At 41.6% G+C, this 21,798-nt stretch overlaps 3 protein-coding genes across 3 annotated transcripts; 1 reads left to right on the forward strand and 2 right to left on the reverse strand.

The window, feature by feature from the left end:
- Positions 1 to 594: 594 nt before the first annotated feature.
- Positions 595 to 6,341, forward strand: THUMPD1 (THUMP domain 1 NAT10 acetyltransferase adaptor). Its single transcript, XM_082858181.1, has 4 exons — positions 595 to 885; positions 2,446 to 2,620; positions 3,603 to 3,851; positions 4,308 to 6,341. The coding sequence occupies exons 1-4, from the start codon at positions 655 to 657 to the stop codon at positions 4,727 to 4,729; spliced, it is 1,077 nt and encodes a 358-aa protein (XP_082714307.1). The 5' UTR covers positions 595 to 654; the 3' UTR covers positions 4,730 to 6,341.
- Positions 6,342 to 8,988: 2,647 nt separating this feature from the next.
- Positions 8,989 to 16,395, reverse strand: LOC309972968 (acyl-coenzyme A synthetase ACSM4, mitochondrial-like; the record flags this gene model as incomplete). The annotated part of the gene is made up of 9 exons (XM_082856859.1): positions 8,989 to 9,069; positions 10,276 to 10,395; positions 10,477 to 10,589; positions 11,239 to 11,357; positions 12,941 to 13,020; positions 13,299 to 13,302; positions 13,431 to 13,574; positions 15,964 to 16,229; positions 16,375 to 16,395. The coding sequence occupies 9 exons, from the start codon at positions 16,393 to 16,395 to the stop codon at positions 8,989 to 8,991; spliced, it is 948 nt and encodes a 315-aa protein (XP_082712985.1).
- Positions 16,396 to 17,997: 1,602 nt separating this feature from the next.
- On the reverse strand, positions 17,998 to 21,798 carry LOC309973472 (14-3-3 protein epsilon-like; the record flags this gene model as incomplete). The annotated part of the gene is given in 4 exon segments (XM_082857768.1): positions 17,998 to 18,501; positions 18,503 to 18,851; positions 21,265 to 21,412; positions 21,789 to 21,798. Coding segments are annotated over 4 exon segments (1,011 nt in total).

The following is a 21,798-nucleotide window of genomic DNA, read 5'->3' on the forward strand; positions in this document are numbered from 1 at the left end:
TGTGGGGACCACTTACTCCTCCTGAACACATTCTTCAAGAGTGGCATCTTTTCAACGATATTTGAAAGATAATATATTAACATGATAGTTGCTGAGACTAGGGATAAACCCCCAGAGAAAGCAGTGTGACAAACAACCATTCTTGGTTGTTAAGTCACATAGAAACATATTCTGGCAAATTTAGGCTGAAAAGGAATTTATCGGGAACTTTTGGGAAGCTGACAGAATTATAGGGTAGGCTGGGGGAACAGGTGCTAAGGATGGTTGCGGAATCTAGGAGGCTTGAACCGGCATCAACGTTCTGGAAAGTGCCACTACCGCCACTTTTGGAATGGCTGCAAAGCCGCTGATACTGGACGCGCAAAGCCGCCTCCGCCTGCGGCAGGCAGGCCACTTCTCTAGGGAAACCCCTTTTTCCGGCGGTGAGGTGAAAGCCAGTGCCTGTCAATCCTGGCGAGGCTCGGGCCTCACGCCACCTCTCGGCAGCCTGCCGCCCACCGGCTTTAGGACCCGGCGGAGCCGGAAATGCGGCTTGGAGGCGGGACTAGGTGAGGTAATCGCGCACACCTGACGTAATCAGCCTGCGCCAGCAAAAGTGAGGGCGCGAGGGCCGTGGAAAAGCACGTTTCTTGCTTGCCTCAGCTCTCACGTACCATGGCGTCCCCCGTCCAGCAGTCTCCTCAGCCTGGCGGCGGGAAGCGCAAAGGCAAGGCTCAGTACGCGCAGGCCAAACGGGCTCGGCGCTGCGATGGCGGCGGGCCTCGGCAGCTGGAGCCCGGGCTACAGGGCATTCTCATCACCTGTAACATGAACGAGCGCAAGTGCGTGGAGGAGGCCTACAGCCTGCTCAACGAATACGGAGACGACATGTATGGTCCAGAAAAGGTACCAGCCCCGGGGAGGGCGGGCTTGAGGGAGGAGGGAAGGGTGGCAGGCCGGCTCCCTGTATACGCATGCGCGAGGTTGGCAGCTTGAGTGGCGGTGAGGGGGCGTGTCCTCGCCTCTGTGTCCTCTCCGCCCCCCCCCCGCAAGGTCTCGGCTCCCGACCCTTACCCGGTCTTGTGCTTACATGTTTGCACTTTGGGCTTTTTTTCCCCATCATTAATCACGGTTGCTCCCATGTATAGATTGCTTCCTGCGGTTCAGGCCTTGTTTCTGAAGCTCTTTCAGAGACATTTACTTCTCATCGTCGCTTTGTGAAGTGTTGCTCACTGGGACACTGAGGTTGAAGTAGGTTAGGTAGGTACTAGCTGGTCCAAGTTCACAAGGGCACACTTCATTCGTCCTTAAGGTTTTTGCCATACCTTACCACCATTTGAACATTATGGCTGTAGTAATGTGTTTGTCCTAAGCAATAACATCTCTAAAATAGTGTTTTTAGTACTTACTAGTGCTAGTTACTTCTTAAATGCATATAAAAATACATTTCAAAAAGTAAGAACTTTTTGAAACAATACCGTATAAAGTCTCATTGTCCCAATTTGGAAATAATTATATTATTGTCTTAGGATTTGGACCAGTACACACATGCACACCCCAAGGAATTAAGTGGAGGAGCATAGTACAGAGGGCATTTAAATTCACGTACTGTCATTTACTAGCTCAGGGGATAGGCATGTTATTAATTCTGCTGAGCTAGGTAAAAAAGAGAATAATGATAGGACTTAAGAAGGTTGGCTAAAATAATTGCATATGGGGCTTCCCAGGTGGCGGAGTGGTTGAGAGTCCGCCTACCGATGCAGGGGACACGGGTTCGTGCCCCGGTCCGGGAAGATCCCACGTGCCGCGGAGCGGCTGAGCCCGTGAGCCATGGCCGCTGAGCCTGCGCGTCCGGAGCCTGTGCTCTGCAACGGGAGAGGCCACAGCAGTGAGAGGCCCGTGTACCACCAAAAAATAATAATAATAATAAAAATTTCATATGTACATAAAATAACATCCTGGTATACAATAAAATCTCCATAAATGTGTAAAATTACCATTAGTGCCTGATTGGCAATCCCATTAGTGGAGCCGAGTGGGCAACAAGTGCGTGTCTTGTCTACACTGACAGCTTGAGCAAGTTCTTGAACTATTTCAGTAGAACAGGAGTAAGGATTTTTAACTTCATAACTATTCGGTTCAGTCTCATGAAAGGAGAGTGTCATATAAGGTGCAGTCATATCTATTGATAGGATTAAGGTCCACCCTGAAATGATTCATCTGACCAGCACATTTCCCTCTGCCCCAGACTGTCAAGATGCTTTAGAAAACATTTTCAAATGATATGTACCACAGTCTGAGTGAACTTCCTTCTTCCTCCACATTTTGGAGGGAATGGTGTCTGAATAAAAAGCTTTATTGTCAATATTGAATCATCTGCCACTGGGGGTTTCACATGAGTAGTTAATTAAGAGCTTTTAACATAAGCTGTTGTGGCATTTCTGCTCATTAGTTTTATGCAAACAGTTTGCAGACAAGGATCAGCAACCCTCTGGAAGTGAGGCAGAAGATGATGATGTGGAGGCCGCCTTGAAGAAAGAAGTTGGTGACATTAAGGCGTCTACAGAGATGAGGCTGAGAAGATTCCAGTCAGTGGAGAGTGGAGCAAATAATGTAGTCTTCATCAGGACACTTGGGATAGGTGTGTCTGACTAATACATTTTAAGATGATTGATCCTGTAATATCTGGACACCTGTCTCCGAGAACACTGCCTACAAAATGGCTTGATGGGCGTGGCTCAGTTAATCATTTGATTGCATCCTCTCTACACCGTGTTAGCACTAGGCATATGGAGAGGTAGAATGGGGTGGTGGACATAGGGCTTAGGAGTAGAAACCTGGCTTTGCCACTTTATCTGTATGTAACTTTAGGCAAAACAAGAATACACGGTTCTGTCTAAAAGGAGCAGCTGCTACTCAACCCCAGGCAGTTTGGAATGGCTCCAGTCATTTGGGAATGTAGTCTTAGGGGAGCCAGATCTTCTGATTTTTCAAAAGAAGTTGGAAATCTGGAGAAGTTTCTAGGTTTTTAAATGTAGCTAACTACTTTAAAAATATTGAAAACACCAAGCAGCCCAAAACAGACTCGTATATAGTCAGGATGCCTCCTGAGTACTACATTATGATCTTGTGCATTCATGGCTCTGGGGCTCCTCTGAGGTCTGAAATCTAGACTTCTGTACAAACTTAGCTAATGGATTGATTAAATCTTTTTAAGTGACTTGCAGATTTTTGTTTTGTTTTGTTTTTGTAAAAAAGCATGTACTATTTAATGTTTATTACTTCGATAGTTGCTGCTGATACAGGAAAACAATAGCATGGTGTTGCCATCAGATAAATTAGACATCACAAATAAGTTAACTCCAGTGTCTTCAAGAACAATTGTTTTTGATAAAAGCAGAGTTAAAATATGAGATACAGTATTAATACAGAGTAGGCACCAAAGAAATATTAATTGGGAAAAATGGTTGGTTAAACTTGTTTAAAATCCATTATGATGATTTTTTCTACTCTACTGTCAATTTATGTCACTGCCAATGAAAATTCATTTTAGAGAGTTTGAAGAGTTTAAAATGAGAACTCTTAAACTTACCTGTTTGTTCTGTGCTGAGTTTTTATTTTAGAACCTGAGAAATTGGTGCATCATATTCTCCAAGATATATACAAAACCAAGAAAAAGAAGACTCGGGTTATTCTACGAATGTTACCCATCTCAGGCACATGCAAGGCTTTCTTAGAAGATATGAAAAAATATGCAGAAACATTTTTGGAACCCTGGTTTAAAGCTCCAAACAAAGGGACATTTCAGATTGTATATAAATCTCGAAATAACAGTCACATGAATAGAGAAGAAGTTATCAAAGAATTGGCAGGTATGTTTCTCTTAGTGATTTTACATAGGTGTGCCATGGTAAATACTTGTTTATAAGATTTTTTTTTTTTTTGAGATTTAAGGCTTACATTTTTGAGTGTAGAACAAATATATTAAAATGCTCTTAAATAATATCAAACCTAACTTTTCAATATGTTGGGTATGAGATTTTTTTTTGGTAGTTAGATACTAAAGTCTTTTCCAAATCAAGATTGAATTTTCTTTGGGGAAAAAAGTGCTGTTGTTAAATGTCTCAGGATTTTATTTGTATTTATTTATTGAAAGCATTCAGGGAATTTGATGGAAGTCCATGTAGAAGAGTGGAATTTGATGAGTGGACTAGTATATACATATTGTTTTAACAAATTCTAAATAGGAGGAGATGAAAGATTGTTTTTGTATCCGCCAAGCTTAAAGGTATCCTTCTTAGCCTGTTTTCCTGTTATTTTTGTTACAGGAATAGTAGGCAGCCTCAATTCGGAAAATAAAGTAGATCTTACCAATCCACAGTACACAGTGGTAGTAGAAATCATTAAAGCTGTCTGTTGCCTGAGTGTTGTGAAAGATTACACGTTGTTCAGAAAATACAATCTCCAGGAGGTGGTGAAGAGTGCCAAGGACTCGTCACAGCTTAATGCAAAGCAGGCAGCGCTAACAGGAAATGGGAAAGAAGCTAAATTGGAATCTGGTGACAAATCAAATCAAAAGGACGCAGCAGAAGGAAAAAATAACCAGCAGGTGGTACCAGAGGATAGTGAGGAGCTGGGTCAGACAGAACCAGTATCTGAGACACATGTGGTGAGTGAGGGGGCCGCTAAACCTGAACTTGCAAGTCAAGTCACAGAAGGATCTGAGTCACATGGAAATGACCTTTCATAGGAAAAGAAATCATTTGGTGTTGGAGGTGGATTTCTCAACTGCGGTCCTGTGAGATGTTGCTGGGATTCTATATAAAATTGTTACTAAAAATATTGTTTTTGAGTTTGTGTGCTGCATAATGCTGTACTCACAATAATTGAGCAGCCCCGTTAACAGCTTTGTTAGAGATCTTTCAGCCCTGTATGGCAGTGTGCATTTGGTTGAGCTAGAAGAGGCTATGGATAAATTGGTGAACACTACTGCACAGAGCGGAGGGTGGCGGGAGGATGATGTTGGCCTCTCCCTCTTGATTACCTTCCCCGCTCCCCCGCTTCTGCACTGCCAGCTGACTGGGAGTGAGCAAGCTCTGTGAATCGAAACTCAGAGGGAAATTTTCATTCTAAGGAAGGAATTTTTGCATTTAGCAGCTCAACTGTCCCCTGCCACTTTGTTGTAAACATTGCAAAAACATGGGCCATATAGGTTAGAAGTGTATTGTTCTGTGAAGTTTTTGTACCTTTTGTGATTTTCTTGTTTAGTTTTTATGCCCCGCCCGCCTTTTTCTTTGGCTGCTCCGCGAGGCATGTGGGATCTTAGTTCGACAACCAGGGATCGAACCTGCGCTCCCTGCAGTGGCAGCTATGCCCATTTTTATGTTTTCGTAACATTTGTTACAACCAAATCTGATGGTGCATTGCTGCAATTTTTGGAGGCAAGGTGTGAGATAGAAGTGTTCATTCTAGGCATAAAATTACAGATATTTCTGATGAGGTTAGTTATGAAGAATTAGTCTTCTGAGTTATTACAGTATACTAGTGCAGCAAGGCATGCAAATTCTTTACAGTGTAAGCTACTTTACAATGTAAATGGACTTATTCAAGCTGTTCCATTCCATATCCTTTGTGAAATGCAACTTACAAACGGACATTTGCTTCAGCAGTTGTAACTATAAATCATAGCTCCCTGACAAATAAAGACAATTATTTTAATGGCTTTGGAATATCAAGACAGTAAAGCTTTTGTTCAAAAAATCATGTTCAGTGAAAAGGTTTAGGAAGCAAATTATGTAGTAGCAGAACTTTTTCCAGGAAAGAAAAATTCATATAGTTGGTAAGAATCTAACAGTACCAACATTAAAATGCTAGGTCAAGAAGCAGTACAAGAAATTGAAGACTTTTCTCTCAATGTAATAAATTGACTTATGTCACATGATACTAAAGAGGTTTTGTTTAAAAGCAGCAGCAGTTGCTGATGAATCAACAGATTTCATGAATATTTGTCATGCTATAGCAAGATTTGTAAATTATGAGGAAATTCAAGGAAACTTTCGCCTGCTAGGAGCCTCCCAAAACAATGATCAGTATAAATTTAATAGGTCTTCATATCTGAAAAACAACAGTCTGCCATCTGTACGCCTGGTGCCCCATCAGTGGCTGGCTCCATGACAAGTTTTGCCTCATTTTAGTAAAAGAAAATCCTGACTTTGATGTTACAGCACACTGCTTTCTTCACAGAGAAGTGCTGATATTAAAAACTTGGAGATGAAATGAAGAAAGTTTTAAATAATGTTGCAAAAATGGTTAACTTAATTAAAGATCCATTTTATGCAAGAATGTTTAAAAAAAAAAACAAACTAAAACCTGAACAAAGAGCACATAAATCTCCTACATACAGAAATCCAGTACTTACCAGAGGAAGAGTTCTCTACAGGATATTTGAGTTGAAAGGTGAATTACCAGTAAATTATAAGTACAATAAAATACTAGGCCAGATTTTGCTAAATGCTTTGAAGACGAAGAATGGCTACAGAAACTAGTCTATTTAGAAGACATTTTTTTCATTGCAAGAACAAATGAACAGTTTTCTGCAAGGGCCTGGAGAAAAATGTTTCTTCTTAAAAGTGACAGGAGTCTTAGATTAAAAGAAACTGACTCTTTGGAATAATTATGTTGCATAAGGCACTCTTGAAATGTTTCCACAGCCACTTGGGTTTGAGAATGAAGAAAGCAACAAGTCTCAGGTCTTATTTAAACTCCTCTTGCAGAACTGCAAAACCAAATTAAATAACATTTCCCCTCCTTTTCCCAACACTGGTGTGTGACTGGGTGAGGAACTGTTTCCCAAAATCTCAGCCTGGGATTTCTTCACTGAGAGAAGAGGAAGAACTCAGAGTCCTCTTCTGACAGTTCTGGATTTCTGTGAAACAAGAGTATCTTTCAACTTAGTGCTCACACTCATATACATTGAGGATCCCCTTAATTTGAAAGTTTTTTCAAGGGTTCCTCCAGGGTAAAACTGAAAAAAGATGGAAGAGACAGACACCAAAGAGGGCTGCAAAATTAAATGTCCGGATTGAGAATACTAAGGGGTCATGAAATTAGCTTTTGGAGTTGGATTTTATTAAGTTTTAACAAGTTCGGAAGTATTGTAAATGTTAAGTCTTCCTGCACCAATGGCTATGTTTGTTTATTGGCTAGTGAACATGGAAATATATTTTTATCCTCCTAGCTAGTGGTCCTGCTGGTAAAACGAAGGATTTGGGAGGAGCAAAGAGAATAGAAAGGGCCTTGCTGATGCAGATGAGGCTGGAACTTCCTTATATATCTTTAGATATTTAGAATGTTAACTCTTAATAAGTTGAAGTTATCTTGAAAGGATGATAGGAACATTGTAACTATCATTGGGGGAACACGGATGATAGGATTTTGGTGCCTTCATCAGACTTTTTCCAAGACAAAGATACTTTTATTTTGATAGTGCAAGACTCTGGGAATAAAATTGGCTGTATGCTTATAGAATGTACAACCCTGTAGAACTGGGTTCCTTTTATTTTGTGAAAGCTGCTACTCTACAGAAAGATTTTGATTTAGTAGTTTGTTTTTAATCCTCTTTTGTATTTATTTTTATCAATATTTGGTAAGACCTTAGTGTGTGACAAAAGCTATTCTTCCCCAAATGTAAGGTAGTACGGTGTTCTGTTGGAATCTGAATTCAGTCATTGAAAAATTTGTTTTCAGGTTTACCAACTGTTTATTTTCACTGACATCTGAGCATGTTATTCTATAAATGACAAGATTCCAGGGTGGGAATTGAGTGCTTTTTGTCCTTTTAATTTTTATTTAAAAAAATTATGTCAGGGCTTCACCTGGTGGCACAGTGGTTGAGAGTCCGCCTGCCGATGCAGGGGACACGGGTTCGTGCCCCGGTCCTGGAAGATCCCACATGCCGCGGAGCGGCTGGGCCCGTGAGCCATGGCCGCTGAGCCTGCGCATCCGGAGGCTGTGCTCCGCAACGGGAGAGGCCACAACAGTGAGAGGCCCACGTACCGCAAAAAAAAAAAAAAAAAATTATGTCAGTTAAACTCCAGTGTTGTGGTTTAGTAAAACTTGTTTTGCTCTGTGGAGGAAAGAGTGTTAAATTTGATATTTTAAAACATGTTTCCCTTTAGTTAAACATGGTTTCTAAATGTTATTTTTACTTGTATTTTGCTTTTGGTATGGCCAGATATTCAGCTTGTTTTTCAGTTTCTGATGTTTTCAGAAAAATCAAAATAAATTTGTTCCCTAAAGACTGGTGTTCTCTATCTCTCCTTTTTCTTTCTGCCTCTTAGTAAATCTCTTGCTTTATTGTCATAAAGTAGATGTATCATAAAAGATGTTTTTATGTCAAATTATGTATCAAAAGTCATGTACATTGTCCAAAAAGTAAAGAGACAAAAATTTATTAATTGCTCTTGAATAACTAAAAACTCTTAAGCGTTTTGTATCTTATTCAAGCATTAGATATTTTATAGTGAGTTTGCTTCAAAATGTATAGTACAGTACTTAATTAAGTTCATTTAATTGGCTTTTGAATTCTTTACATTCCTCACTTTAACATTAATATTTTAATTCACCTTAAAGAATTAGTAGCCTAAAAAGATTTTAAGCAGAAGAAATTCTGTCTTGAGCATTTCTGTTAGAATAGTTCTAATCTTTATTTTGAATTAATCAGGTGGTAAATTCATTGTCTATTGTGCTTTTCTAATTAATCATTTGAGCCCTGCTATTTTAAACACTACAAGTTGTTGTTTGGTCAGCGTAACAATTTTCTTCCCAGATATTTTTAGATTTTTACTTATTTATTTTTTGGCAAAGTACAACACAAAAATTCAGTTGAATTTTTCAACCAGGAAAAATCTTAAGCATTTTAAGAGAGTAGTCACTGAATTATCAGGAAACAAGGACTAAAAGAAAGCCCTGTTAACTACTTAATACCACAGTGTTCTTGTTAGGCTATGTTCAACCCCATTCATGGTCTCTTAAAACGTTGCGTTTGATTTTCCCAGTGATCATCTTTGGGAGTTCTTTAACAAATTCCACCTAATCAACGGAAAAACATATTATGAGACACTTGATTCCATTTTTACTCTCCCAACTGTCAGTATAATAGGGGAGAGCTTTCATGAAACTCTGGCATTGAGTTTCAGGGTCTGGGTGTTGTCTTAACTGAAGCTAATTGGATGCCTTGGTCACCAGAAACTGTTCCACTTATATATAAAGATGACAGTGGAGCTCCATCATACTGGTTTTTAGTGCAAATTCACCTGTATGCTTTGACAGAAGAACAATCCCTTTATTCTATTGCTTTCCTCCAGTTCGAACCAGACCTGGGTCTCTACTGCCCCAGTGAAATGGAGGCCACAACTAAATGCAAAGAGAAACATCAAGTTAATTCTTGGCTTTTGACCTTTTAAGAGCTGGGTCCTGGAGGTTACCAAGGAGATTTTTAGAGATAATTTTGAGTTTATACAATTTTCCCCTTAGGCCCTGACTTGACAGTAAACTACTTTTGTTCTCCCTCAGGATATGACTACTGTATTTTAAAATGTCCTCAAACATTTCTGAAAAGCAACTAGTCACTAATTTAGTGAATTGAATGGAGAAAATGTAACTAGTTCTGAGGTTGAAATTTACTACATTTTAGCTGAAATGATGCCAGTGGAAATGGAATTCTCATGTAGAGGATCAGTCAGTATCAACTAATAGGTTTCTAGGACTAGAAGGAAATTGCAGTGCCATCTGTGTGTCTTTATACAGAATTATGCTTAAATCCCTCCTTTGAAGAAGAAGGTTTCAGGAAAGATTCCACAGTTTCTTTGGATAATATCTTCATCCGGAGCCTTAAATTTGGTCACTTGATACTTAAAGGCACATGCTTTGAATTTATGAGTGTGTAATGGCCCAAGAGTACTATGATAGATAAGTTAGGTGCTGTCTTTAAAAACAATTTTCTGTCTTAAAAAAACAATTTTTTTTCCTCATATGGAATGGGACTGATTAGTCTGATAAGGATCCTTAGTATTTACTTAGTATTGCAGAGTTGACCAAAGATTCTAGTTCTTCAAACATTTGTAGTGTCCTAATATAAAATATTTTAAAGCAAAATTCTTAGGGCTAAAGTTGAAACAGTTGTCTTCTACTTATATAATGAGTTACTATAAAGTCAAAAGCTAATAAAATCTATATACTTACTAGTTTAGATCCTTATTTGGTAACACACACTTAACTTTTGCGCACAATACTTGCCTTTCTTGGATATTTGTAAGGTGCAGTTGATTTTTTTACATGATCCTGAAGTTCAAGAGTTAATTTCTCTGGGTTGGATGATTTAAAGGGTGCAGATAAGACAACAAAAGCTTTCACTACCTGCAGGAAAAAAAATCAATTTATATTGATAGATTTGCTTTTCAGACACATCAAGAATTTGGACCAATGCTGAACACTAACTGGTTCTTTATTGAACCAGTTAGATATCACCCACCTGGACATCATAGGGTAGTACCCTTTCCCCACTGAGCCTGGGTTAATTTCTTGCCCTTTCTGATTGGCACAAATTATTCCTTATTAAGAGGACATGTTTTATATAACTATGTAAAATTTCATTTTCTGTAGCTATATCATGACAATGAAATCCAAGACCCAGCTTTGACTGATTTTCCCAGTATTCAGTCTCATCTTCCGAAATATATTATCTGAGACTAGTGGTTCTCAAACTCGAGTGTGCATGAGAGTCACCTGGAGCATTGCTAAAACACAGATTGCTGGGCCCCATCCCAGTTTCTCATTTGTAGGTCAGGGAAGGGGCAGGGGTATTAGAATTTGTATTTCTGCCAAATTACTGCGTGCTACTGATGCTGCTGGTTTGAGGACCACACTTTGAAAATCACTCCTTTTGACTAAGAGTGCCATTAAGTGCACCTTGTAACTCCCCACTGGGGCTCTCTGGGGTCCTTCCCAGTGCACTGGAAAGATGAGCTACTCAATTCTGAACCTCTTCAACCCCTAACACCTCTGAGACTTACCCTGTGTGAGGAGGAGGCAGGAACACCGAGTAATAATAATTCCCCTTCAGTCAAACGTAATTGGGCAATTTAGAAGTTTTGGGAAACACCGTCACAATTTAGAGCATGGTGGGAGCACTTCAGGGGCTCAGCTGGCAGTCCTGGGGTTGAAGGGTTAAACTTAAGCTTTGTGCATTAAACATACCACCTGTCTGTCCGTAACCCTCGTACAGCATTAGCCCAGTTTGCACTTTCCACTGTTCCAGCACCTCTGGATTGAGTGGCTCCCCTCCCATCAGGCAATGCGGAAGCTTCTTGAATTTACATCTGAAGAGAGAGTTGCATGGGGTCTTTGGGGAGAGAAGTATGAGTGGCTTTCATTGCCAGATAACTAGGACATTAGCAACAAGCAAAGAGCTAGGAGAGGCAAGCCTTAGGAAAGTTCATTCGGTGAATATTTGTTGAGCACCTACTCTCTAGCCAGACATTGTTCTAGGCACGTGGGGCATGTTATGATTAAAACAAAGATTCCTGGTGGAGTTTACACTTTAGCAGGTTATTCAAGAGAGGAAAAGGTTGGAGAAAATGCTAATAAGGATATTAAGCACTTATTATGAGCCAAGAAATATGGCAGCTAATATTAATTGAACATTTTTTATGTTACAAGGGCTTTTGGAGCACTCACATAATCTTCACAAACCCTATTTTTTAACTGAAGACATTGAGGCTGAAAAAAGTTAAAGAACTCTTCCAAGGCCTCCCAAATAATAAAGAACAGAGTTGAATAATCTGTACTCCGCACTTATCACTTGTCAAGTGTCTCACTCACCACGCATGCTGCCGACATTGAATTCTTACCAGAACCTCGTGAGGTAGCTCTTAACTATCTCTTATGGATGGAGGTAAGGCAGGCTTAGCAAGGTCCACTGTTAGAAAGTAGCAGAGCCCTGCCTGTTTGACTTTGGAGGTTGAACTTTTAACCAGTGTCTTACTACTCAGCTGCCCAACAGGACTCAGGTGAGAAAGCTTGGAACAGCCCGACCGATACAGTGAGCCCCAAAATGGGTAGTAGGGTTTGGTAGGACATGAATTGTGTCTATTCCAAATAGAATAGCCCTTGAATTAATCTTGAAGTGTGAGCAAGATGTTCACATTCTGAGGGCCACAAGGAGTTGATCAGGAAAAGAGAAGATTCCTATCTGCTTTATTCTGTTTCTCATAGAATTCTCCCTCCTAGATGTCTACACCTTGGGGAAACAAAGGATGTCCTTTTTCTGTTTGTTTTCTTTTGGCTTTGAAGCATCCACATTTAGGGGAGAAAGGGGTGACTGTGATGACTTAAATTGTTTCCCTCTTCCTTTCTCTTATATATTGAATTCATATTAGTTAAATAAATATACTTCATAACTTCACCTAATGTTCAGGTGATTTGGCTAAGTTGAATATAAGCTTCAAGTCATAAGACTTTATTAACTTCAAGACAGTATAAATGTAGTTGTGGGTTCTTTTAGGGTGGGGGTGATGGGAGTGCTGGGATTGTAGAGCTCTGGTTGTCTCTGGAAAAATGTTCAGTTGCCCTTAGAGGCTTTCCCAGTGATTCTTAAACTGGGGATGCGGGGGGTGGGTTGCCCCCCAGGAGACTCTAGGCAATGTCTGGAGACATTTTTGGTCATCATCACTGGTGGAGAGGGAAGTGCTACTGGTATATAGTAGGTAGAGGCCAGGTAGAATGCTGCTCAACATGCTACAAAGCACAGGACAGCACTCCATGACACAGAATTATTTGGTTCAAAATGTCAGTAGTGGCGAGACTGAGAAACTCTGGGCTACCCTGTGCCGAAAAGGGGAGATCCGTGATGCTGGATTATAACTTTTGTTTGTGGTTCAAGTGGAGATTTCTGCCCAAATACCTCTTAAGGTCTTTTAGCACAAGCATCCAGTACACAGTGGGAGCGCTGCACAGGGTCGTGATGGGATAAGTGGTAAGCGGCTGGATGATGGAGAAAGACACAGATGTCAGCAGTGGTTAATTAAGGGTCATGACTGGAGGTGATGTCTACAACCTCTTATTCTCGTCCATTAACATGTGCTCATCTCATGGTCATTCAGTAAGAAAGAAAATACAGTAGTATGATAGTTTTAGGCCTTTCTGGGTGGGTAAATTTACTTGGCAAAAGGGAGAAGGAGCCAGACATGCTGCTGTGGGGATTGAATCAAGGTCAGTTCCTGAGTTCTTGCTTGATCAGTTGGTTAGATGGTATCATTTACTGAGCTAAGACATTAAGAGTTCTATTTTGTAGATGTTTCACTGGAGATATCTAAGTAGAGGTGCCAACTAGGCAATTGGATACACATGTTGGTAGTTCAGGGGAGAATAAAAAAAACAGTGTTCCTGCCTACCTTCCACAGAGGGTGTACCTGATTCTGAGGCTGCTCTGAGAGTGCTGGACCATCTTGGGAGAGCCTGTGGTCCCACTGGCGAAATAAATGGCCATTGGTTCTTGAATTCCTGTCTCCACACAGCTGTGCTCTGCAGAGCTGGTTCTGCAAAGTATGGGCCCCAAGATGGTGGCTGAACATGGCAGACCAGTCTAGCTCTGATATTTCTTCTATGGTATTTTTGGAGTTATGACACTCCAAAGTTGTTGGTTTGAAGTGGGGATTCCCTTTATCTTGAAAAATACTCCCCAAATGTGTAAATTTCAATGTGAAATTCATGTGAGTTCAAAGTCCTCTGTCTTCTGTGAATTTTGTGGCATCTTTAAGGTTTCTTGGGGACTCAGCTGAATGTTGCAGAGTTGTTTAGGATAGGGGTCTTAGAAGTGGGGGAACTTGCTACCCAGGGGATGTGCAAGACAACTGGTATGGAGAAGAAAATAGGATAACTTCAAATTATAGGTATTTTAGAATTCATTCTTTAAAATGTTTATTTTTGATATTTGTGTGATGCACAAAAGTACACGAATATAATTTATAAATAAATAAACATGTATTAGGGGAGTGTGGTAAAAAATATTTTACTGAGGGATGTGCATATTCAATCTGAATAATACTACCTTAGAGAATTACTACACTGCTGAATGACTTTATTAACTTGAGAATAATCATACTACTAATCATTATTACTCTAATTCTTACAGAGTGATTACTCTGTGCCAGGCATTATGCTAAAAACGTCACATGCTTCATCACATTTGATTTTTCTACAACTCAGTTGTGTAGATACTATGCTATCCCTATTTTATGGATAAGTTACAGAATTTTAGAGATGTTACTTGACTTATCCAAAGGTACTCAGTTTATGAAAGACACAAGCAGCATTCTCTGGCATGGCCTTGGGAGAGAATTTTGGGATTGCCCAATAGGATTTGGTTTACCTTAACTAGTAGGATAAAATTTTATTCCAACAAAGGAAACTGCCTTCCTTCAACAGAGTTTATATGGCTTCCTTTTATAAGCTTCTCTGGAAGAATTTTTTTTTTAAATGTAAGCTACTTAACAGCTCTTTGAAGGATAATACTATTAATTAACATTTTACTCCCTTTTTTTACAGTTTAGGAAGGACTTTCTCACATATTAGCTTATTTTATCCTCAAAACAACACGATATATGTGCAGTATAATTATCTCCATTCTACATATGAGGAAACCTGAGGTTAAGTGATCTGTTTGTTCATTCATTCCTCAGTAAGTATTTCTTAAGCACCAACTAAATGGTAGGAACTGGGGATAGAGTGATCAATCAAACAGACAAACAGTGCCTTTGCCTTCTGGGAGGTTACAATTTAGGACAGGAGTTGGCAAATTTTTTTCTGTAAAGATCTAGACAGTAAATATCTTAGGCTTTGAGGGTCATAGAGTCTCTGCTGTAGCTACTCAACTCTGCTCTTGTAAGATGAGAGCAGCCATAGACAATGTGTACTCAAATGGGTGTGGCTGTGTTCCAATAAAACTTTATTTATAAAAGTGAGTACCAAGCCAGAATTGGCTCATGGGCCCTAATTTGTCAACCCCTACTGTAGAGGAGAAAAATAGACAGTAAATAAAGGAACAAATGAATGGATATGATATTTGGATAGTGATGAGTACCATGAAGAAAACAACAGGATGTGATAGAGTGGCTTGGAACTCTACTCTAGACAGGTTGGTCATGGACACCCTCACTGAGGATAAAACATTAGAGCTGAAATCTGACAGGAAGGCGTCAACTGTGAAAAGGACTAAGGAAGAGCATTCCAGATGGAAGAAACAGCAGGTGCAAAGGCCCTGAGATGGGCCATGTTCAAGGAATAAAATGGTGGCCAGAGGGAGTCAAGGCAGTGAGAGTGTTGGGAGTTAGGCAAGAGCCAAGCCAGGCAGGATACTCATCTCAGGCCCTGGTAGGAAGCATAGAAATGGAAGCAGAGCTACATCCCTTCCTTCTGTCCTTAAACACTTAAAAAAAAAAATTATTTATTTATTTTTGGCTGTGTTGGGTCTTTGTTGCTGCGTGCGGGCTTTCTCTAGTTGCAGCGAGCAGGGGCTACCCTTCGTTGCAGTGCATGGGCTCCTCACTGCGGTGGCTTCTCTTGTTGCGGAGCATGGGCTCTAGGCATGGGGGCTTCAGTAGTTGAAGCGTGTCGCTCAGTAGTTGTGGCTCGTGGGCTCTAGAGCACAGGCTCAGGAGTTGTGGTGCACGGACTTAGTTGCTCTGCGGCATGTGGGATCTTCCCGGAACAGGGCTTGAACCCATGTCCCCTGCATTGGGAGGCGGATTCTTAACCACTGCGCCACCAGGGAAGTCCCTTAAACACCTTTTATTAGGTGATTCTTTCCTGGGAAGAAGCCTAGATCAACCCATAGTATGCTGAGTCCTTGGAATCAAGGAGACTCTGAGATGCAGTTGTGACTGGTGTTATTCCTGGCACTGCAGATGAGGCAGGGAAAATACTCACTGAAATAACTCTTGGAAGCTGAGCCACCAATTCTGGCTGTGTGAAGACAACAGGAATTTGGCCTTCAAGCCGGGACACTCTGAAACAATGGACTCCACTGCTGGGATCACCTCCTCACTGGCTACAGTGCACCTGGCTTTGGATGCTTGCAGCCAATGGAGGATGTCTTTTGCTGTCAGCTGGGTTGTTCCTGGCGTGAAGACAAGCCCCGGGAAAGAGGGAGGGCCCTGAGTAGACTGTGGACTGTGGAAACTTGGACTTCGGGCCTGGGTGGCAAGGAGCTACGAAATCTAGCCTTCAGCTACCCTTGCCTTGGTCCCCAGGGACATCCCAGAGGACCCTGATCCCTGGGAGATCCTTAGAGCACTGGCTTCAGAGTCTGACAGTCCCTGGATCTGATCCTGTCCTTACTAGCTTTGTGACCTTGAGCATCTTACTTGATCTTTCTGTGTGTTCCTTTCCTTCTTTGTAAAATGGGGAAAATAATAGTGTCTGGTATAAAGTAGGCATTATAATGGTGGCCTATTATTATGTATGATTTTTGTGGAACATTTGAGTCATTATTATGTAACACTTAAATAGCATTTTACAGGTTATATCACATTTCATGAACATCATCTCATTCAATCCTCTGAATCAGTGTTCTCCAAAGTGAGTTTGGCAAGATAATCCACTGGGGATAAGAGAAGAAATAAGAATTTTAAAAAAATTATTTGAGATATTAGAATTCTGTTTATGACTTTATCTCATTTTCGTATGTATTTTATAATATACATACTATATTAGCAGAGTAGAACAACTTAAATAACTATATCCAGATGGGAGTATATGTGTCCCAAATATTTTTATTGACAGACTGTGTAACCATAAAAGCTTGGAGACCACTGTTCTAAGCAACCATGTAGGTCCATGTAGTTGTTGCCATTTGATGGAATATGAGATTGGGTCGTAGCTGGCAAGTGGCAGAGTCAGCCCTCAAACCTGGGTCTCCCCAGTGGTCTGGCATCATCAAAGTTCGCCTACACTACTTTGGCAATGTTTAATTTATCCCACCTTCTCACTTCATTCTAAACACTGGCCTGAGATGGGCCTGATTTTAAAGTACTAGTTCCTTATGAGAAGAACATATATGGCAGAATTAGATGAAAAACAGAGGGAAGACAGTTTGCACTTTCTAAAGCAAACCAATGGAAAGAAAGTGGAATGTGTGTAAAGCATTACAAACCGCCACTACCATTTATTGAGTACTTGATAAGTGCCTGCTGTCTCACTTAAAATTAATCCCAGTGTATAGACGACAACCAGCCCAAGGGTTGCAAAGTGAGTAAGTGGCAGAACCAAGATTCAAAGATACACTTCCCAGACTCCAAAGACCTGTGTCATATACCAGACTCCTTATTTCTTGGTGAGTTTCCTAAAGTCAGCTAAATAGGGAGATGTGGAATTGAATTCCTAGGAAGGAAACTTTAATTACTGCATATACTTTATTTTATTTATTTTTTTGCGGTACACGGGCCTTTCACTGTTGTGGCCTCTCCTGTTGCGGAGCACAGGCTCCAGGCACACAGGCTAAGCGGCCATGGCTCACAGGCCCAGCCACTCCGCGGCATGTGGGATCTTCCCGGACCGGGACACGAACCCGTGTCCCCTGCATCGGCAGGCAGACTCTCAACCAGTGCGCCACCAGGGAAGCCCTACTGCATATATTTTAAAAACTCTTACATGTCATCCCCTCTTGAGAAAATGAATAAATATGTGATGATAAGGAAGTTAATCAAGAAAACATCTCTTATCATTCACTCAATATAAAAATATAAGATTATTTATTTTGCAAACCGCTTGTTCTTAGTGGCTCAGAAATTATTAGTACTCTTGGTGGATTTGTGATGTGAATGTATTCAATGGATAGGTTGGGGGTCAAGAGGACTAGTAATATCCACAGAAATTCACTCTTGCCTTTAAGAACTTTTGAAAACTGTTAAAAAACAAAAAACAGCAGGGCAGGAACCTAAATTCTGAGACCAAAGGTAAAAGTCAGATTTGGTGGTTCTCAGTGACAATGGGGGAATTTCCAAGAGGGGTGAAATGGTGCAGGGTGGTCAGAGGTGGTTTCTCTTGTTGGCTTCTGTGTCTCACTGATTTTTCATCTTCCACATCCTGCAGCACTTCTTTATCCTGCTCTTCACCATCACCCTTCATGTCTGAAGTCCATAGTGTCAGATTATCACATAACGATTGCATGATACGTGTAGAGTCCTTGTAGCTTTCTTCAATCAGTGTATCCAGTTCTGCAGCTGCATCATCAAAAGCTGCTTTTGCCAACCCGCAGGCATGGTCAGGGGAATTAAGAATTTCATAATAGAATACAGAAAAATTGAGAGCAAGACCTAAGTGAATGGGATGTGTTGGAAGTTCTGCCATTGCAATATCACTAGCAGCTTTGTAAGCCACTAGGCTGTTCTCTGCAGCCTCCTTCCTGTCGTCTCCCGTGGCAACTTCAGCCAGATACCTGCGGTAGTCCTCTTTGATTTTATAATTAGAAAACCTTGCCCAGAATGTCCAGAAAACAGATTAACTTTAGCTCAGTCTCAACCATTTGCCAATATTCTCCCATCATTTTAGTTTGTCTTCTCCTCCCTTTTTTTTTTTCTTTCTGTTCAATGCTGCTGATTATTCCCCAGGAAGCTCTCCTAGGTCCAATCACATTTTTATATGCGACAGATAGGAGGTTTCTTTCTTCAGTTGTCAACTCCACATCCATCCCTGCTGCTTTTTTCATTGATTCCACCATTGTGTTGTATCGCCCAGCCTGCTCGGCTAGCTTCACATGGTGCACCGGATCCTCCCAATCATCAACAGTGGCGGCGGCTCCCGCGGGGTCTGCGGGCCTTGGATGGAAGGGGATAGCTTCTCCGACACTCTCCCACAATTTCTTTTATTTTGTTTGATTGTTTCCTTGGCTTTTCCTTGTTTTTTTCACGGACCTCTTCACTAGAAAGGAGCTCTTTGGGTAGGGACATTTTGTCAATTACCATTTACTTCCCAGAACCAAAATAAGGTCTGGAACATATTTGGTCAATGAGCGAATGCATGAATGAGTGAACACGGGGACGTGTATTCATCTTGTTACTCTCAGTGAAATATTTGTACCAGTGATTCCTGAACAATTGTGGGTCACATTTTCCTTGAGAGTAGTGTGGACATAAACACACGTGACCGTGCTGCAGACAGCATCAAATGCTCTATTTTCCTTATGAAAAATTGCACCTCAACCCATTAGCCTTAAATTGTCCGGGCTTCTTAGGCCAGAACATATGCATGCCTTTAAATGCTTTTGGGAAAAGGTGCGTGTGAAGTCGACTCAGCCCACAGAATACTTTTAACCCTGCAAAACAAAGGAAGCCTTTCCACTGCTCCTTGAGGGAGCCTACAGACTGGTTGAGACCCACAACCAAAATTATTTTAGAATAAGGTCCATACTGCTCTCTCTGACACCAGCAACATGCACCAGGTATTGGGTTGCTATCTTCATGCCCACCGCCAATCTGGGGATGGTAGGTGGTCAGTTTGAAACACCACAGCCTTCTCTTACATCAAAGCAGCAAATTCTTGCTTTACCAAGTCTTCCTCTGGCTGTGAAGTGATGGAAGTGATTATTTGAAGGTAATAAAATTGGTTACTTGTGGGACTGATGGAAGTTATTTCATCCATCTGCCATCTCTAAAGCACTTTTCATGGAAAACATCAGCCAAGAATACACGCAGTAAGTTAACAACAGGTATGTAGCTTCCTCTAGGTTTGCATTCTGACCCTGTCATGTGTATGTCACCAAATGCCAACTTTTAAAATAAGCTCTCACAAGCAAGATGGTGATGCTAGAGAAATTGTCTGGTATAAACTGAATTTCACATATTTAAAAATGACCAGAAATGCTTTTTTTTAAATGAAGAAGATGAAAGAGAAATGGAAAACTAGTGTAAAGAATGTGAAAATTTGGTTTCACCGAAATATTTTCATGGTTAAACACAATCATCTGCCGTTTAGCTTGTGTAAGTAGTAGTCTGTATTTATGGGGCCAGTGCTTACAGCAGTACAAATTATGCAAATACATGCATAAATTCTACGCTTCATTCAACACACAAAAAACCCAAAGATTGGGCTTCCCTGGTGGCGCAGTGGTTGAGAGTCCGTCTGCTGATGTAGGGGACATGGGTTCGTGCCCCGGTCCAGGAGGATCCCACATGCCGCGGAGCGGCTGGGCCCGTGAGCCATGGCCGCTGAGCCTGAGCGTCCGGAACCTGTACTCCGCGACGAGAGAGGCCACAGCGGTGAGAGGCCCGCGTACCGCAAAACAAAACAAAACAAAACAAAACAAAAAAACCCCCAAAGATTTCTTTGTTTTCCAGCCCCTGGGTAAGACACGGCCTGGTAGAGGAAAGTCTTGGTTGGAGCGGTGCGCCAGCTGAGTGACCGCCTCGCTGAGAATTTCCCAGGACGTTCCCAGAACGGCCAGGAGGGGGCGCGCGGTCACGGCTAACGGGCACGGGGCGGTTTCCCTCCATGCAGTGCGCAGCGAAAGCCGGCAGGAGGCGGGCGCACGCGTCTTCTCAGACCAAAGGCGCCTCAGGGCAGGGCGGGCCTAGGGTTCCGCTCCACGGCCTCTGGCGCTGCTTCCGCAGTGAGAACCGCAGCTCCTTTTCCAAAGGTTCCGTGTCTGAAGGAGCGACTGCGGAGGCTCTGGATCAACCCGCCGTGCGTAGAAAGCTTCCTCAGAGCTAGCTGAGCGCTGAGCGGGGAGGTTTGTGCGGCTTCCCCGGGACCCTTGCGTTTTACGGGCTGTTCCCGGTGTTTTATTCTTTACTTTCTTTAAGAATGTTTGAACAAGGCTTATTTTTTTACTTTTTTTTTTTTTTTTTGCGGTACGCAGGCCTCTCACTGTTGTGGCCTCTCCCGCTGCGGAGCGCACGCTCCGGACGCGCAGGCTCAGTGGCCATGGCTCACGGGCCCAGCCGCTCCAGCGGCATGTGGGATCTTCCCGGACCGGGGCACGAACTCATGTCCCCTGCATCGGCAGGCGGACTCTCAACCACTGCGCCACCAGGGAAGCCCTGAACAAGGCTTATTGACTGAAGTATCCGTTGGTTGAGGGCTTGACGACTCTAAATCGGAGCTGCAGTGGCTTGTTTCCTTTTTCTGTACAGATTCGAGGATGTTTCTGGGGAGAAATCCCAGCACGAGCTCAGAGGGAGGGGAGAGTCCGTTGAGTGGGACGTGAACACACTCAATACTCAATATCGGGACCTTCGAGGAGAATGAGCTGAGGACCCGCTTTCCGAGTCATGTTGGAACCAGAACTCCAGGTAAAAGGCGAAAACGCACTCCAGTGCATACACGCTTTCACTAATTTTTAATGGCTCAAGTTTTCCAACAGCGTTGACGTAGCTGAAAACTATGGAGAACCTGACAAGTAAGTGTAATTATTTCATATATACCCAAAGCAGAATTTATTATAATTTTACTTTACTGTCTTTATTAAAAGCAAGGTCACTAATAATGTTTTAAGAATATACTTGTTAGCTTGTCTCTTTTTCAGTTGAGAGACTTTGCTGTGTTTTATAATTTCTCATGCTATGACGATCTTAAATAATTTTGAATGATTTCAGCTTACTAAAACCTCATTCACAGGACCCCACTGTTACTTATTGTTAATTAAATGATCAAGACCACATTACAATTGGTTAATATGGCACTAAGCAAAATCTGTGCATGAGTTTTAGAAGCAGCAGCATGATGGTGTTTTTAAATATGTGAACATTGATGCTTACCTTCATACAT

Source organism: Leucopleurus acutus (assembly GCF_964270905.1).
Source record: "Leucopleurus acutus genome assembly, chromosome: 16".
Lineage (NCBI taxonomy): Eukaryota > Metazoa > Chordata > Mammalia > Artiodactyla > Delphinidae > Leucopleurus > Leucopleurus acutus.

Bases quoted from the DNA above. Each gene is read 5' to 3' on its own strand.
- THUMPD1 (XM_082858181.1), top strand. From the start codon at position 655: ATGGCGTCCCCCGTCCAGCAGTCTCCTCAGCCTGGCGGCGGGAAGCGC. The intron at 886-2,445 runs GTACCAGCCCCG...TTATGCAAACAG, and splicing joins ACATGTATGGTCCAGAAAAG to TTTGCAGACAAGGATCAGCA. The intron at 3,852-4,307 runs GTATGTTTCTCT...TTTTTGTTACAG, and splicing joins AGTTATCAAAGAATTGGCAG to GAATAGTAGGCAGCCTCAAT.